General features: G+C 55.6%; 1 protein-coding gene and 1 long non-coding RNA gene across 10 annotated transcripts in view; one reads left to right on the plus strand and one right to left on the minus strand.

Annotated features, from left to right (window-relative positions):
• The first annotated feature begins 1073 nt into the window (after positions 1-1073).
• LOC109274450 (uncharacterized) lies at positions 1074-3223 on the plus strand. Its single transcript, XR_002083623.2, has 2 exons — positions 1074-1193; positions 2722-3223. It is a non-coding gene; the product is annotated as an uncharacterized LOC109274450 (long non-coding RNA).
• A 2816-nt stretch (positions 3224-6039) lies between these two features.
• The window catches only part of TTC7B (tetratricopeptide repeat domain 7B), a 254144-nt gene continuing 241544 nt past the window's right edge, over positions 6040-18639 (minus strand). For all 9 annotated transcript variants that reach the window (XM_019462020.2, XM_019462018.2, XM_019462019.2 and 6 more), the window contains one exon: positions 6040-7000. In XM_019462020.2, the coding sequence (XP_019317565.1) occupies positions 6779-7000 (222 nt within the window). In that variant the 3' untranslated portion in view covers positions 6040-6778. The remainder of the gene's footprint in view (positions 7001-18639) is intronic.

Consider the following 18639-nt stretch of genomic DNA (forward strand, 5'->3'; position numbering starts at 1 on the left):
GTGGCCCACTGGCCAGCTGGAGATCCTAGCTCCAGACAGACCTGCAGCAGAAGGCACCCTGTGACCTGCCTGTCACTTCCCCTTAGCCAGCCCCACTCAGGGTCCAAACCCCCAGGAGGGGTCCTGCTATAGCGGGGCCCCAAAGCCCCATGTGGAGGCCCCACGGGGGGCAGTGTGCCCTGCCCAGCTCCCCATAATCCCTACAGGGGCCTGCCGACTCACATCTCAGCCCAGAAGTGAGGCCACCATCCATCCCCGCTGGACCCTGAAACCCAGAGAAGGACAGTGACTCAGTCAGGGTCACCTCCAGGCAGGCATAGAGCTGGAATGGGTCTCCCAGGGCATGGCCTTGAGGAGGGGGTCCCAGATGGGCTCTAAAAGACCTTCCGGAGGAGGCCATGCTTGTCTGAGACATTTGCAGGATGTCCTTTTCCGGGTCCCGTCCAGCGGCAGTGTGGGCGGGGGCGGCAGGAAATGAGTGAGAACAAGTGTGAGAGGAAGGCCAGTGGCAGGAGCAGTATAGCACAGAGGGCCAGCCTCCTGGGGCCCCACTCCCTGTCACAGGGAGACACGGGGGGCCTGCTGGCCCTGAGCAAGGTCTTGGCGACTGGCGGTCAGCGTGTGGCTCTGAGTGGCAGGAGGGAACAGAGAGAGGAACCGAGAGAGGGGCAGGGAGGGCAGGGAAGGACAAGAGTGCCCGCCGACGGGCCGGCCGCCGCACTCAAGGCTGAGAGTACTAGTCACCAGTCCTCCAGCTCAACTGGTGCCCCCCCACTGGATGACGTCCACCCTGCCGGCCCTGAGAGGTAGCAGGGAGAGGACAGCAGGAAGGAGACAGGAGGGGACGAGGAAAGGGGGAGCTGAGCAGTGACAGGCACCCACCCACAATCCTCAGGGGAGGGCTGAGGGTGGGGATGGGAGAGGGGACAGCAGGGCCCCTCAGAATCCCCTTCTCCCTGCCGCCCAGTTTAGTAGGTACTGGCTGGGCAGGGTAGGGGTGCAGGGGAAGGGCTGCTGGCCCTGTTTAGTTGGTACTGGCTGGGCTGGGTGGGGGCGGGAGGTTCCCAGGTGCCGCACTGACAGGGTGGAGGGTGCCGGGCAGAGGGCAGGGACGACCATGGGACCACAGGGGAGCTCTGAGTGACCATCTGGAGTACTTCCATCCGTGTGCCCTCCTTTAGGCCATAAGACAGGTAAGGACACAGGCATGGGAAGCCTTGGTTCTCACCCGGGGAGATCTGAGCTCACATCCCTCTCAGTCCCGAGGGTGTGCAGGACCCTGTCCCCGAGATCCTTCTCTGCCGGCAGGGGCTGGCTCCTTGTAAAGAAGAACCTCCTCTCTCCTCTCTCCCCTCACCTCTTCCTCCTTCCCTCCCTGGCCCCCTCACACCCCCTTCCCCTCCAATTGCCCACATTTTCTCCTCACCCTCACATTCAGCTTGCTCTCTAGCTTGCTGAGAGGTGGGGGCCACAGGAAGAGGACCACCAAGGTTCATTGGCATCAGGGGTCGGGTGCTCTACCCACGGAAAGCACCTGGGCTCCTGGCTGAAGCAGCCGGCTGCCTCTCAGCTGCTCGGGGACGCAGCTCCAGCAGTTTCCGGCCCTGCTCTCCTAGTCCATCCATGTCCCTTCTGCAAACTTGAGCGTGAGCCCATCTTAAAAACAGTCCCGGACCACCTGTGCCCCCACCTTCTCAGGGTCCCTTGGCAGTGACATGCCAAGAAAGAGACGTCTGCACTCCAATCTCTCTTCCCACTCTTGAACCCGCTCCAAACTGGCTCTACCCTACCACTCCGTCCAAACAGCTTATCGTAGTTATCTCAGGCCGCCATAACTGAAATACCACAGACTAGGGGGCTTAGCCACAGGAATCTATTTTCTGACAGTTCTGGAGGCTGGAAGTCCAAGACCAGGGTTCTGGCCCATCTGGGTCATGGTGAGAACCCTCTGCCTGTGGTGAGAACGGCCGCCTTCTGGCCGCATATGCTCACACGGTGGAGAGAGAGGGAGACAGTGTGAGCTCTCTGGCGTCTCCTCTTACAGGGACACTCATCCTGTTGGATCAGGGCCTCACACTTATGACCTGATTTAACCTTAACTACTTCCTTAGACTCTATATCCAAATACAGGCACATTGTGGGGGTAGGGCCTCCACTGTAAATGGGGGGCGGGGGCATGACTCAATCCATAGCACAGCTCTCGTCAGGATCATCACCAACCTCCATGGTGGCAAACCCAGGGGTCCGTTCTTAGGCCTGGCCTACTGGCCTTCTGGGCACGGAACACAGCCGGCTACCTTTCCTCCTTGGCCTCTGAGACTCACTCTCCTGCTTCTCCTCCCTCACAACTGCTTCTCCTCATTCTTTGTCGGTCCGTCTGCATTTTCCCAACCCGTTAACCTTGCCATGCCCTGGCGCTCAGCCCTGACTTTTCCCCTTCCTGTCTACACTCCTGAGGCGGCCCCACCACATCCCCCTTCACTGATGCCCCCACGTTTACGCCCTCATCTTGGAGTCTCGCCTGTGCGCCAGCCCTGTCTAGCCGGCTGCTCCCCACTTGGAGCCTTCACGGGCGTCTTACAGTCAACCTGCCTACAACAAACGCCTGCCTTTCTCCCACCTCGCCAACCTGCCCTCCCCTCGGGGCCGTCAGCTCCCTTTATCCTGTGGTTCAGGACCAAAGCTTTGCCATCCTCCCTCACTTCTCTCTTCCCCTCGCAGCCCTGGTTCTACATGTGAGCACATCCTTTTGGCTCCGTCTTCAAGATATTCAGTCCAACCACACCTGATCACTCGGCCTCGCCACCGTCGTGTTCATCCGGAGGAAACATAGCGCCCTCCTGATAGTCTCCCACTCAGGTGGGCTGGGTGACGTCTCTCCTCCCCCAAAGAGGTCTGCGTCGCAATCTGTAACCTGTGACTGTGTCACCTTACGTAGTAAGAGGGACTTCGCAGATGGAATTAAATTGAGGATGTTGAGATGGGAGATTATCTTGGATTATCCAAGTGGGCCCAAGGGCCCTACTTTTGAGAGGCACGCGAGGACAGAAGGCAGAAGGTGACGCGACAGTAGCAGCAAGCGTGGTGTGACGTGGGGCCGCGAGCCCAAGAAACGGCAGCCTCTAGAAACGGATTCTCTTCTAGAGCCTTCGGAAAGAACACAACCCTGCCAACACAGACCTCCAAAACGGTAGAATAAATGTGTGTTGTTTTAAGCTGCTAAGCTTGTGGTAATTTTTTTAGAGCAGCCACAGGAAGCTAATGTGCACCCTTGATGTGGGCCACAAGGCCCTGCATGATCTGGCCCCTGTTAAGCCCCTCTGACTCATCTTTTTCCTCTCCTCCTTACCGCCCTGTCCCCCGTCTGCCTATGAGCTTTTGCACTTGCTGTTCCTGCTTCCCGGGATGCCCTTCCCCCGCCCCCCCCCCCCCCCCCGATCCACCTGGCTTGTTCTGGCCAAATGGCACCTTATCAGAAGCTTTTCTAACCATCTCCTATAAACCGTAACTCTGATGCCCCCTTGCACCCCTGCATACCTGTGTCACTGTGTGTATATGGTGCATACACCAGATTATATATTTCTCTCTTTTCTTCCATGAAAACGTAAGTGCCGTTTATGTGTGCTGCTTACCCTCCGTGCCTACGATAGGTGTTCCGGTGTTGTGAGCACTTTACAGATATTTGTTGGATGGAGGGATGAATGAAGGAATTTTATAGATGGGAAGACTGAGACCAGGGAAGGGGAATAAATCGAACACGGCAACTGCCACATCTCACTTTTCCTCAGCTGGGCAGCCATAGGCACCTTTCAAAGGTTTATCCCTCAGGCCTGGATCTCAATCTGGGTTTTTTTTTTTTTTTTTTTTTTTAAATGTTTATTTATTTTTGAGACAGAGAGAGAGAGAGCATGAACGGGGGAGGGTCAGAGAGAGGGAGACACAGAATCTGAAACAGGCTCCAGGCTCCGAGCTGTCAGCACAGAGCCCGACGCGGGGCTCGAACTCATGGACCGCGAGATCGTGACCTGAGCCGAAGTCGGCCGCCCAACCGACTGAGCCACCCAGGCGCCCCTCAATCTGGGTTCTGCCGGGTAGTGTTCACATGACCCCAGGCTGGTGTCTCACCCACTCAGCTTCTGCTCCCTGGTCTGTTAATGAGTGAGTGAATGAATGAATGAGTGAATGAAGGCCATTGGTTGGGAAAGCCCTGCAGGCTAGAGGACCAGGGCTGGAGCAGAGAGAGACTAATGGGGAGCAGGAGGGGACAGCAGGGCCAGGCCGCAGGCGCTCGGGGCCTGGTTCCAAGAAAGAGTGGGATTAGCCATGGAGCGGGATGAAGTGGGCAGAGGCCTGATCCAGCCCTCACCCTATAAAGGACCCTCAGAGAACGGATTGCAGGGCACAAGGGAGGAGCAGCGAGGACACTGCAGTGGTCCAGTCAGAGGTGGTGGGGCCGGCTGATGGGGCAGGTGGGGAGGGAGAATGGACATATGATCCGGGTAGAAATGACCAGCCTCACTGACAGGTAAAATGGGGGGTGGGGAGCAGGTGAGATTAAGGAAGAGGACCAAGGGGTTTGAAGAGTTCCCTAATGGGGGTGGACAGTGACAGTCCCTCGCGGAAACACGCTCTGCTTGCACAAGCAAAACAGGGAAATGCATAGGCTCCCATGATGGAAAAGTCTGGGGCTCTGGTGCTCCAGCTATGAGTCTGGGATCTGGTCCCTGTCTCCTTACTCTCTCCTCCTGAGTTGGCATCACTCTCAGGCAGGCCGTCCCACATGGTGCTTGTGGCCAGCAGCAACCCCAGGCTGGCATCCCTTCAGGACATCAAACGCAACAGAAAGAGGGTTTTTTTCTATTTCCGTAACACAAATCCTAGGTGGGCCTCCCGTTCCCATTGGTCAAGCTTGGACCACAGGCCCAAACGTGAACCACTAAAATTGGGGGCTGCCTGGCAAGGCGGGGCCCATGTGCTTGCCTTTGAGCCACGTGGATGGAGAGTGGGGGAGGGGGTTCTCCCGAGGGAGATGGGACCCTGGGGAGGGGATGGATGGGGGGCAGGCAGACACGATCCATCACCAGTGCCCTTGCACAGCCTGTCGCCTTAGGGATTTTCCGAGGCAAGGGACTGGCACAGGGTTGGCTTGGGAGATAATGGCCGGTATGGTCCCTGGACCGTTATTTTTGGGTAGTCCCGGCTCCTGCCTTCCTGGTCCTGATCTGGGCAGTCCTCTCCCTACACTCCTGCACAGGATGGCAGGGCTGGGCCCTGACCCTCCAGCCGGGGTGAGCTGCTACCCCACTGGATACCTGCCCCTTCCTGCCTGTACCTAGTGTTGAAAATTCCATGATTTTTGTCCATCCACAGCCCCAGATGCCCCCTGGCAATGCCAGTGCTGAGGCTGGGGGGCTTACCTGCTCTGCTAATGGCAGGCAGGCTCCCTGCCTGTGGTCTCTCCCCAGACCTCAGCTGCCCCCTCACCTGCCTGCTCAGTGAGTCGGGAAGGCTGCGCTCAGCTTGGGTGGGGGGCCTCGAGACTGGAACTCAGCCCCTGCCCCCCATCCCCCATTTTCTTGGGCCCCGGCAGGGCGGGGCTGCCCCATATCTGCTTGGCTGAGCAGCCCCGGGGGATTGGAAGGTCCTCTCTGGCTCTTGCTGTTATCCATCCTGTTGGAGTCAGTCTCTGGCTTCACATTTGTCTCTAACACCTCTCTGCCCTCCCTCCCTCCCGCCACGGTGGCAGGAGGGTTGCTGAAGTCCTAGCCACACCACTCAGCATGGAGAGTAAAAACCTTTCCTCACACCTCCTGCCTTAATCGGGTCACTTTATTCCTGATCCTGTGCGCCCGTGAATGCAGACATCAATTGCTAGGCCCGAGTCCCATGCTCCAATCCCAGACAGCAGGGGAGCGATGGGAAAGGTGAATTTCCACAGGAAGGTCAGGGCGGGTCCCGGGCGCACACGGCCTCCCGCCCCGCAAACTGAGCCTTAGCCCCTCAGCCCTGTGGGCTTTCGTCAACACCACAGACCATGGGTCCATTTAAAAATCATTTTATTATTAACATCATCTTCCCATTTAGCCAAGTGTCTGTCATGTATAAGGAATGTCGGTAAATATTCCATTTGAAGCTTCTTTGTACATATTTCCATCGATAAATAAACTCTGAATTCACATAAAAAAGTTAAACTTAAATAGCTCCTATTCCCTTCTCTTGTAACAGGCATATATTGGTGAAATATAAATATTCTCGGACTCAGGCTTTGTTCTAAGTGAGGAGAGGAATTCATCACATGGTACAGTTACTGACAACAAAATCGAGAAACTGTCAGCTGGTGTCCTGGCTTGGACTAGGACTGAGGTGGGAACCAGAAAATTCACATTTGGTTTCCCGGCCGAGGTTGGGGGAGGAGTGGTGACGGGGAGGAGAGTTTCCTTTACAGCTCTGATAAAAATAATCTGCTCTGCCAGTGAACTTTAACTTTGAATATATTCTTCTACATTGGCTGATTCATTCCATTATTGTTTTACTTAAAACTTGGATGTCAGCTAACAAAATATGGCACATAATCCATTTTGAACAATGTCGGTGGGCTTGGAAACTATCATTGGGCTGGCCAAAACAACAACAGAAATGCACGTGGGGAGAGCGACGATCCGGGGCTTGTTTGGTGAGTTCACTGTGGTCAATCGCATGTTCAGCCACGGCCTCGGCGCGGGGCGCCCCAGGCGGGGCCTCCTGGGCCCGAGCGGCAGTGAGGCTGGCAGGGGCCTGCTCAGAGCACCCGGGGGATGATGGTGAAGGGCACGGCGGGGCTGCTGGCCTCCAGCTCCAGGGCTGTCAGGAAGCACTCGGTGGCCGCCGCGTCATTGCCCTGAGCTTGAAGGACCTCGCCCAGCCCGTTCCAGACCTCGTGGGCCGTCGAGTTCACCTGCACCGCGTCCCGGAGGATTTTCTCTGCCAGACTGTAGCGGCCCAGCTGATGAAGAATCAGGGCCTGCAGGCATCAGAGAGAGAGAGAGAGACAGACAGACAGACAGTCAGAGAGAGAGTCTCTGCAGCTCTAGGCTCTTAGCCGTCCTGGAGTTTCTGCACGTTTCTGGGAGGCTGGCGTGAATCTCCACCGGGCTGGGCACCCGGCAAGTTCGAACCCTTCCCGCACTCAGGGGCAATGTTCCAAAGAGTTGCTCGAACTGTATGTAGTTGCCTACGTACAGCCGTTTTTTGAAAGATACAAAAGGCAGTTCCACACGGTTCATCTTACTACTTAACCCCCAGGAGCGAACCAATCTGAGAGGCCAGTCTGTACTGACCCAGGGGGCCATCCCGGGTGTACCGGCTGATACGTAACAGGTTTTCTAACCTGAAGAAATGTCATTTGTGGCATTACTTATGGTGGTGACTAGAACAGACCTTTTTTTATTGCTCTCAGTCTCCCTACCATAAACAAGCCCCTGCCTTCGTTGTCCCCTGCTCATCGCAGGCCCGCCCGCCATTTTACACAGTTTTAATTAGGACGTAGGGGTTGGTCCCCAAATATTTGACCATGACCGTGTTTCTAAGTTATGCATCTCGATGACCGATGTTTTTGTATTCTTTCATCCGATGATATATTCTCTTTGCTCAATCTCTCCCTCACGGGGAACACGCTGAAATTGTGCCCACTTTCTCTATTTTTTTTTTTTTTTTTTACTTTATTCTATTTGTTTAGAGGGGCAGAGAGAGGGTGTGAGAGAGAATCTTTGGCAGGCTCCCTGCCCGCACGGAGCCCCACACAGGGCTCGATCCCACCACTCTGGACTCAAGAGTCAGACACTCAACAGACTGAGCCACCCAGGTGCCCCTCCCTTTGCTATTATAAATCATGCTGCGATGGTCTTTCCAGACAGCGCCTCTGGTTCTTACAGAATGGCAGATCTCAAATCTTTTCTATAGTCCTGCTAACCTGTGGGTAAATGGAACCTTACTGAGAATACCCACATATTCTGGGGGGGACGCTGAGGTGGGGGCAGCGGCCTCTGTGGGCTCCTCGCAGCAGCCCTGGAAGGGGCTCAGTGGAACCAGCTTGATAGCAATTTGGAGACTCTTCCTTTACAGCAAATTTCCGCAAAGTGACCTTGACCGGGTTAGAGGATGTGACTCTTTTTAAGTTCTCCAAATACTCTGCAAATTATATGCCTAAAGGGTCACTTTCTTTTTTTTTTTTTTAATAATTAAAAAATTTTTTAATGTTTATTTTTGAGAGAGAGAGACACACACACACAGAATCCAAAGCAGGCTCCAGGTTCTGAGCTGTCAACACAGAACCCTATGCAGGGCTTGAACTCACCAACTGTGAGATCATGACCTGAGCCGGAGTTGGACGCTTAACCGACTGAGCCACTCAGGTGCCCCAGGCCGTGTCACTTTCTCACCCATCCGCAGAATTCCAGTGCTTGGTCCCCTGTCCCCCACTATCATTACTCTTCATGTTTGCTAATTTCATAAGTGCAGAACGTCTGTCCTTAGTAAAACCTGCATTTCTTTAGTAACAGTTGAGGTTGGGGCTCCTGGGTGGCTCAGTCAGTTGAACACCTGACTCTTGATTTTTGGCTCTGGTCATGATCCCAGGGTCATGGGGTCAAGCCCGGTGTTGGGCTCTGCACCGCGCATGCACTGAGCCTGCTTAAGATTCTCTCTCTCCCTCTGCCCCTTCCCCTGCTCTCTCTCCCTCTCTCAAAAAAATAAAAATAAAAAAACCCCAACAACTGAGGTTAAAGATTTTCCATGCTTTTGTTTACAAGTCTTTTAGAAGACTGCTATTCATCTGCTAGCATACTTGTCTAGATTGTTCTTTAACTTTTGAGATTTTTTTCTTTGAACAAAAGTTTTTAGTTTTTTAAGTTGGATTTGTTGAACTTTCGTGGGTTTTGTTTCATTTTTTGGTCACTTCAAAGCTCTGAAAGTTATACTTTCAAAGAACTGACGCGTGTTCAATCCCGCTTTGTTAAGTAGTTGTCTGCTTTATCTTGGCAGACAGGAACCTACCTGGATTTCTTCTTTTCTGCCGGACACAAACTAGCTACCCCTCCCTCCACGTCCCTCCCGTGAGGCACTGCCCGTCATGAAGTGAATTATTACATGAAACACGGGGCCTTCTACAACTTTCCAGTGAGCCACAACAACCCCCTCCTGCCTTTGCATCAGTACTGTGCTGTTAAGATTGCTGTTACATCATGTTTTAATGGCGGGGGTGGGGACGAGAGCCTCTCCTCCTTCCCTTTGCTTTTGAGTATTTGCACGACCGTGCCCGATGAACTTAACAATCATCTTGTTCATTCTCTTCGGGAGTTGAATCGTGCTTGCGTTAACCTTCTAGGTGTGTGTGGAGAAGCCCGACATCTACCGTGTTGGGTTTTCCCAACCAAGAACATGGCATGGTCGGCTGGTCCCGTGTATCTCTTCCTAAATTTCCCGGTAAAGCCTTGCTCTACCTTTTTGTGGTTCACGCGCAGAACCGATGAGGCACCCCCAGTGTTCTCGAGCTTATGCGTCACCAAGGGGCGAGGGCCAGCAGAACCTGCTGGGGAGGGGGCATAAACGCGCCTTCCAGGGGGCTGGCTGTGGCCTGAGCCATGGGCCACAGACAACGTGAGCATCGGGGAACCAGGTGGGGCCCACTCTGAAGAGCTCTGGCCTCCGAGACAGGCTGTGAGGAAGGCGCCTCCGTGGGCGGTGTCCAGGTCCTGTGGGCTGCTAGGGCTGGCCTCTCCCCCAGGGCGTGTGGCCCTGGAGGTGGCGTCTGAGGGCCTGGAAAGCAGCCTTGCTTCCGAGAATCACCCGCACTTAAGAGTACCCAGCGCAGGAGCTGTGAGGATGATTCTGGCAGAGGCCAAGGTCAGTGGGGCGACGGCCAAGGCGACCCACAACCCCAGGGCAGTGCGAGATACTGTGGAGGGGTACTCTCCGTGCCCCCAGCTCCGGCTTCCTGAACTGCCTTCCAGAGCGAGGAGGAGAAGGCCTCCAGCAGACAGAGGCTGTCCTCCCCTGGCCAGGGTACAGCAGACCTCACTGTCAGCTCGACTCTCTCTGGGAGGAAAATTGAAAGGAAACACTATACATTCCCTTTCTTATAAACTTCGATATGTGCCTTAATTACGTCTCTGCTGGAGTCCACGTCCTAAATGGGATCCGTCAGAGCTGAGGCTCTGAGAGGGTGGCCAGGGCCGGGCAGACAGGTGGCTCCCTCTGATGCTTTAGGACACGAGAGGTGGCCGGAAGTCAGTCCTTGCAGTTAGGATTTCACCTTGGCTTCTGAAATTCTTCTCTCCTCAGACTACAGGCCTTCCCGTCCTCCAGCGCAAACTGCAGGTTTCAGCCGCCTTCCCAAGGCTGGTCAGGGTCAGTTTTGCAGAGGCCGCCGGTGAGAGCTTCCCAGCTGTCTCCCCAGAGCCCCATCCTCCACCCACCTAGGAGCGGGCAAGGGAACCATGTGCTGAGAGCAGGGGTAGCGGTTCAGCATGGACCCAGCTTCCTGGCAGGATGATTAACAGTGATAACAGTAGCAAGGGCTTTCAGTGTTTTTGACGCACCAGGCACCATTCCAAGTGCTCATGTTCATTAGTTCACTTAATCCACCCGGGGACCCCGAAGTGGTTTCGCACGGGCATGGCTGGGACATGTCTGCACCTGGCTGCAAGGCCAGCTTCGACCGCGGTGGACAAAGGTCCTGCAGCGGAGGAGGAAATCTCCCCACGCACTAGGTACTCCTCCCGTTTTGCGGGTGAGAACTATGGCTCCCACGGCTGCGTCTCCTGCCCCAGGCGCACAGCCAGCTGCTGCAGAGCTGGACTACAACCCGCATCCTAACTCTCAGGGCCTGCCTGACATCCATTCGGATGCGGAGTCCGGGGCGGGGCTACAAGTGGCCACCTCCACCTCCTGGGGGGGGGGGGCGTGGGGCATCCTCCCTCTGGCCCTCCTTCAGAGACACTGGGGCAGCTCGACACCCACACTTCTCAATCTTGGAGGTCCAGGCGGAAAGGACGAGAGGCCCTCCCCGGCTTGCAGGCAGCAGGAGGTGAGGGCCAACAAGCTCCTGCCTTCATTCCTTCTGGGAGAGGTTATCAGCTTGAGCTCACTCTAGAACATTCCGATTTAACCAACAGAGCCGTGAGAGGAGGGAGGGGGTCCGGGTGGAGGCAGCAAGCAGTGGCATGAATTTTACCCAAGTGACCCTGTCATACTCTCTCTCAGTGCATCAGATTACTGAATACACACCACCTTTTTCTGAGTGGCCCTCCCAGGCAGGGAGACACGCACTGCGTGTGCCGGGCAGATGAGTAAGGAGGGACAAGCCACCGGGTAAGATGGAAAGAGGCGTCCCTGGTTACCCGGCGGCAGGCCGAGCATACGGTCTGGGTCCCGACAAGCTCTGCTTTCTTCCTCTATGCGGAATGTTTTCTCCGCATCAGGCACGACGCTAGGCACTTGTACTTGGCTCGTCTTACATTACCACCGCTTTATAGATACAGAGACAAGGTTCAGAAAGGCCAAGAGTCTTGCCCCAGGTCCCAGGGCCAATGGATAAGGAGCTGCGGGCCGGCCCAGGTCTGCCGGAGGCCAAAGCCCCCATGCTCCCTGCACACCTTCCCAGCCGGCCCGCCTGCTCACTGCTGCCTCTGTCGCTTTAAGAGACGAGCCTGGAGCCCCCTGGGCACTGACCTAGTTACATCTGAGCCATGGCAAGTGGGCATCTGCCGCACTGGGTCTCCTTTTCACTTCTCCAACCATTGATCACTGGCTCTGTCACTCCTCCCCGTGGTTATGGCCAGGAGATGGTTCCTCTCCAGCCCAGCTTTTCTCCAGCTCGGGTTGCTGCTTGGCAATATCCTATATATTCACTCAAGGACGAGGACAGCTCCTTGCCTCCCTTTGGTGGCCCAGAGGCTAGCTGTGATCTTGAGGCTTGGCATGGACATGGGTGCCAAAGGACTGGGGGCCAATGAGATGTGAAGACCCAGAACGCCCAGGGCCTTGGCCCAGCAAGACCCAGAGACCACTGCACTCAGCAGCAGTGACCTACCCCCACCCTGTTTGAGTGGGGACAAGGTCACCAGTCCTTTTAACTGGGAATTTTGTTTAGAAATTGGCAGGCTATTGTATCTGGGTATAACCTACCATGGGGGCTCCAGGGTCTAAGGCAGGGGACACGTCTCCCCACTCCCAAATGCTTTCAAAGAACCAGCCAATGGGCTAATCTGACCTATCACCCGCAGTGTTGGGAAGCTAAGAGTCTTCATGTTGTCCAGTGTCACACAGGTCTTGTGGGCTTGGAAATTTCCAGCCCGTGTACCTGGACTTATATTCCTAATGTAGGAACAGGCTACCCTTTCCAGATGACCTTGAGGCTTCCTGAGCAATCTGTTTAGTGGAATTAATTCCTAAAGCTGGAGCTGCTCAGGGAGACATCAGAAGCTTGCCAGAGGCTGCCAGCTCAGGCTTGGCAAGGGAATGAAAAATCAGCCTCTGCCCAGTGCCCCAGCAAGCCAAGAGCAGCTCAGAAATCAGTCACATAATGGGATCAACCAGGACAAGCTCCAGCTGGGGTCTGAGCCATTGCTTGGGGCCAGCGTCGCCGGCAGGTTGGCCAGAGGTGGGCTGGGACCTGGACACGCCTGGCTGTCAGGAATGACATGCCACCCAAGCCCTGGTGTGCTGGGAGAGGCCTTCCCTGGCTTTGCCGTGCTCTTATGCACTAGAATTCCGACACCCTTTTCTTTAGGCCCTGCCTCCTCTCTCCTCCAACCATCAAAGGCTTAACTCGTGAGGCTCGAGTTTAACTATTCTCACCACGGCTGGATCCAACTTCCTCCTAGGACAGACCTCTTGGTTCAGCCAGGCTGGTCTAAAAGCCCACCCATTTCTGCAGGATGCCTCCCCCAGCCTTCTTCCCCCTCTCCAACCGTAGTCATTCCTGGTCTGGCCCCTCCTGCTGGAGTTCAAGTCCATCTGCTCAAAGCCCTGCAGATCACCATTCCCCCAAGAGCCCGGGCCACACTGCCCCCCTTAGGCAGCACTACCCAGAGGCACGGGTCCGGCTCCCAGCACTCAGGCTGGTAGGAGACAGAGCTCTCCATGAGTGACATATTTCATTACCACAACAACCCGCCTTCTCTCCCATGTCAAAATCCAAAACCCCACTGAGTGACTGTCCAGATCCCAGCCACGTTCCGGCGACACACAGGAGGTCAAGTCTGCTCTCAAAGCTCGGGGCCCAGTGAAAATCCTAACCAGATCAAGCAATCGCTCCCTAAGCCCTAAGACACCACTGCAGGCCGAGGTGGGAACTCACGTGGTCCGTGCCTTCTCTTAACACCAGCCCCTTCTCTTCTCTTGGAGGTTGTGCAAACAGGCTTCCACCTTTCCCAGCCCTGGGGTTCCTGAGCCACCGTGGGAGCCAGTTGGGCCGGCCTTCTGAGAAGAGGGGAATCACTGAGAGGTAACTTACTTGTCCCTTTTCTTGGACACAAATGAAGACAGCCTCCCAAGCTTGTGATTATTATAATCACGTGTTCTGTACAAATAAGCTCTTGGTGCCACACCAAATTGGAAGTGAGAGATTAAATTAAATCTGTTATTTCAAATGAGACAAAATGGACTTGGCTAATTTGAGGACGGTTAGAATCTTCCTCACTCATGTCTTGTGTGTGTGTGTGTGTGTGTGTGTGTGTGTGTGTGTGTGTTTGTGTGTGAGATAATTGATGCCCAAGGACTAAAGACCTTGCCACATGCCGTGGGCACCCGTGTAGGAGCTCTGCGTGGGCTCTAGTGCCCAAGGCGTCCTGCTACAGCCCTCGCTCTGGAGAGCACTCGGAGCCCTGGATCAGGTGACCAATAGCAAAGAGGCAGGACAAAAGCCACTATTTCAGACATCCCCATGGTGCTCTGTGCAAGTGCCAAGATGGCCCTTTGCTGGGCTCACTGCTTGTCCCTGTAGGAGTATGGGCACAGAGAGATAATGTCCCTGCAGGAAAGCATCCTTCTCAATGCCGAGCCACCACTAAAAAGCAGTCAGCTCAGCTCTGGTTCGGGGGTCAAGCCGCAGTCTCCGTGTGCCTATCACTCTTTCCGGGGAGGATGCTTTGGAAATCAAAGGGTCAGCAGCAGGATGGGGGTGAACAGCTCCCTTGTGCTTTTCATGCCGCGCCAGGCTGCTGCTGCAGACTCCACCCCGGGGCCACTGCTCTTGACTTCTGGAGCAGAGACCAGCAGGTGCCCTTGCTGTGTTCGAGCCAGCCTGGGTTTTGCAGAGGCTGCTGGAAGCACCAAGGCCGGGGGGTGGGAGGAAGTCTGGTGTCTGGGGTGGGACTGGAGTATTTAAAGAGTTTTCTGTCCCATCCTGGGTCAGACCCTCCACCATTAAATCACTGCAGGGGGGTGGGGGTAGGGGTGGGGGTGAGGGCGGGAGCTTAGGGCAGTATTGTCAGGAAGTTCCTCCAAAAATACAGGTAAACCTGCAAGGACAAATGCATGGATCCACTAGGCTCTATTAATCTTTAAGTTTTTTTTTTTTTTTTTAAGTTTATTTTTGACAGAGACAGAGTGCAAGCACGAGCTGGGGAGCGGCAGAGAGAGAGAGAGAGAGGGAGACACAGAATCCGAAGCAGGCTCCAGGCTCCGAGCTGTCAGCACAGAGCCCGATGCGGGGCTCGAACCCACGAGCTGTGAGATCGCGACCTGGGCCAAAGTCTGAAGCTCAACCCACCGAGCCACCCAGGCGCCCCATAGGCTCTATTAATCTTTAATGGGCAAAGTGTGATAGTCAACACGCTGCGTGTTACTGATTGCCAAATGCTTTCCTAACCGTCCTACGCGACAGGTGCTACGTCAGTCAAGGTGGCTTATCTCCGTCCCAGCTCCCCAACTAGGCCTCGCTCTGAAAGGCCGGAGGGCAGGGGCTGGGCAAGCTGTGGGTCGTCTCTGCTTTGGCAGGCTCGACGCCGAGCAGGCAGGGCCGTATTCAGTGCAGAACGAATAAATGAGGAGCCCCCAAAGATCGAAGAAACGAGGATCATGTTTAAGGCCACTGCTGGCCAAGTCCAGGTCGGTCTGGCCCACAGCCTGTGCTCCTACCCGCCACGGCATGCGTCGGAGAGACAGAGGACTTTGCCGGCACCAGGGAGCCAGGGGCCTGAAGGCAAGGCTGTCCCTGGAGGAAGTGGACATGGGCTGAGGACCAGATCTGCAGCCCCTCCTGGGCCACTCAAGCCAAACTGGCACCTCCAAGACTTTTGGACAGAGACACCTAAGCCTCCCCTCTGGTGGGACTTCTGTTGTGACGGCAGCTAGAGGAAAGCCCATCTCCTCAGCCCGTCACCCTCTGGGACGGTGACAGAGCTGCCTGGCTGTAGCCTGAGCGGCGGCTGTGCTGACTAGAGGTAGCTTGTTGGGGGATCAGGACGCAGGCGAGGGGTTACAAAGAGCTCTGCGGGCTCTGGCCACCGCCAGAGGACCCGTGCCGCGCAGGTGAGAGGCCCGGCTCCCTCTTAGAGAGTGGGAGGTGTAGGTTAAGAGCGTGGCCTGGGGCTCACTGGGACTGGGTGTGAGCCGGTCCCACCAGTGACTTGGACAACTTCCTCCGGGTCCCAGATACTTGATCTGTATAATGGGGACAAATGCCAACTCACAGGACAGTCATGAGGCTACAAGAGCCCAAGTTTGTAGAGCGCTCAGTAAACCTCTGGTGAATGGTCATCATCATCAACAAGACCCTGACCGTTATCGTTACCCTTAATGACCTAGGGGGAGGGGAGGCCCTCCCGAGATGCCCAGGGTTGCAGGACCCTCCACTGCCGTCCTGTGTGCCTCTGGGTAGAGCTTGTGACAGCAAGGGCCATCTGGCTTGTCCTTGCACACAGAGGGGGTTCTTGGTCAATGTTTGGTGAACGGGTGGGAAGATAGACAAGCGGATGGCACGGGACACTGTCTGATGGTGGGAGGACGGGGGCGGGCATGACTTCTTGCCAGTGCTCTCGACCAATGAGTACCAAAAGGCCTGGCCTCGGGTCACCCTCGTCCACACTCGCATCAGAGCCCGATCGCTCAGAGCCTCCATGTGTGCCTTCTGGGGACATCGTTGAGGCGGCTGAGCCCGACGGGAAGAGGCGCTCTGTTCCCAGGGGGTTGCCACCGTCTCCCCTACAGATACTGCATCGCCGAGGAAAGCAGGACGCCAGTCCCCCTTCTGGTCAGGTACTTGCGTTCTCCTTCCTGAGGATGCGATCCATCAGAGAGAAGCCGGGTGGTAGTGGCGGTGCCCTCAAAGATAGTTTCCTTTTAAGTCAGAATCTAAATGGACTGCCAAGCAGGGCCACCCTGAGAAGGCCGCGGGAGACGGTGGCCTTGCAAAGGTTTTCTGGGAGCAGCGGTGGGAAGGCCAGGTGGGGGGCTGCCGCCGGCTCCCCCCCCCCCCCCCGGCCCGGGAGTGGCCCTTTCTTCTCTGGGAAGCATCAAAAGCACTGACAGTTGTGAGCACCAGCATTTTGTGGGCGCAACTGAAGGGGCAGCCTGAGCCCCGCCCCGCTTCCCAATGATGCCTTGAAAAGGAACTGAAAACACACTCAGATGGGGTGGGGGTGGCGCTCAGCTTCTCTACCTGGATTCCAGCGGCTCTGGGTGAGGTCTGGGCTCTCCTGGGCTCTGTTTTGTTTCATTTCTGTGTGTTTTGAGTGCTTAGAAATGCACACTGGCTTGCCAGGGGGCTGAGCGTGTGTGCCTTGGCCAACTATGCCAGGCTTGGAAGGGCCTGCCTAACCAGGCCAGGAGCTCCAGAGGCCAGATTCTAGGTGTCCCAGCTGATGCCAGGCGTCACTGCCCTACAGCCTATGCCGCTGCCCACTGCACCTCCAGAGCGCAGCGGGGGTCACACGCTGCAATTCAACCCCCTTTGCTACGTCGGTCAAGAATGAGTTTGGGGCGCCCTGGAGAAGAGCCTTCTGGTGGTGGCTCGGCAGGTCAGAAGTTTTGGGTAGAAACTGATAAGGGGTGGGTCTTTTTGTTTTAGCCATTTTACTTAGTTTTGCCCCCAGTTTCCCCAAAGGCCGGGGCCAGCCATTCCCGGCAGCCGCACACCCATCTAACCACGGACAGCAGGTGAGGCTGCCGCAGCCCCCACCCACGGCTGTCCGGGTCCCGTCCACCCCACCTGGCCCTCGTGTAGGGACACAACATTCACGAGGCCGCTTGACCTTCAGAGCAAAGGGCCACTGACATCCGGTACTGGGGACGGGGGTCGAAGAGCAGGAAGGAAGAGGCTGAGGGACAAAGGGGAGGAGGGAGATGTGGGCTGAGCGGCTCCTGGGGAAGGGCCAGCGACTGTTCAGGCTGCCCTGAGGAGTGGCTCCTTGTGACAAGGTGAGTGGAAGCCAGGCCCCCACGTAGCTGGCCTTGCTCTATCCATGGTGGGGCCAGAGATGGACATGGCAGACATTACAGAACAATCTGGGCAGGCCTGGGCGAGGAGGGGCAGTGGTCTGAACCCAACAGACACCCTGTGGAGGCTTTCCCTCAGGGTGTGCTGTGAATTGGTGCTGAGGATTCCAGAAGGAGGGAGGCAAAGACCCCAGCGCCTCCCTTCCTCCACCCAGGGAGGACCAGACGTGCCCGAGAGGCAGCTGGCACCTTTGTTCAGGCAGGAGATTGGCCGGCTGTGGGAAGCTGTCCTCTCACAGGCCCCTTTTCCAGGTCAAGTGTTTTATTTGAAGAAATGTGCCTTCTGGAGACCAGGTCTTTATAGCATTTAACTTAACTCAGAAGGAAACAGAACTCAATTTTTCCCAAACCTCTTATATTTCTAAGCCAGCAGCCAACCATCCACGGAAGCAGAGCTCCTTGGCGTGAGGAGGGGGCTTGGGCCTCTGCTTCATGACGCACGAGCCCCTGCTGCAGTCCCTGACAGGCAGCCTCCCACTCTTGCTTACACCCTCCAGTGACGGGGAGCTCACCACCACCCCGGGCAGCCCACACCATTAGTGGGCAGTCTGAACTGTCAGTTAAAAATGTAGAGCCCTAATTAGGCTTTTTATCTAATTACTGTTCTCTGATGTTCATTTAGTCTTCTTGAGTCATATGGAAAAAGTCCCCTCCGCTTTATATCTGATAGTCCTTCAGGATCCAAAGAAAGCTTCCAGAATCACACACGCACATACACACAAGCTCTCTCTCCCTCTCTCTCTCAGTCCAGGGCATTAGAGGAACAGTAAATTCAGGCCTCCCTAATCTCCCCAACTCACTGACTTCTGCTGCTGAGCATGATACCCAAAGGAGACTGAATGGTGGGTTCAGAAGAAGGAGCCATTAAGCCCCAAGACAATGTGACTGTGGCTTTTCCTTTTCTTAAAGCATCTGACTGGCATTGCTTAAAGCTGCTTTCTTCCAGAATGGTCTGGAATATTCTGGAGGAGCTGATTCCTCAAATAGCAGAGCTATAGGCTGTCCAGCAGTAAACGTGCCAGCAGTGAGGATGGGGGCAGTCTGGTCATAAGCCAAAGGGCCCGTCCAGCCTCAAGTGGATTTCACACAGAAATCCCAATTTGGCCCCAAATTTCCTCTGGCCTAATTTCTTTGAAACTGGGTACTTCACTGTCGGTGCCAAAA

Source organism: Panthera pardus, unplaced genomic scaffold, assembly GCF_024362965.1.
Source record: "Panthera pardus isolate Hobbes unplaced genomic scaffold, ASM2436296v1 HiC_scaffold_24, whole genome shotgun sequence".
Taxonomy (NCBI): domain Eukaryota; kingdom Metazoa; phylum Chordata; class Mammalia; order Carnivora; family Felidae; genus Panthera; species Panthera pardus.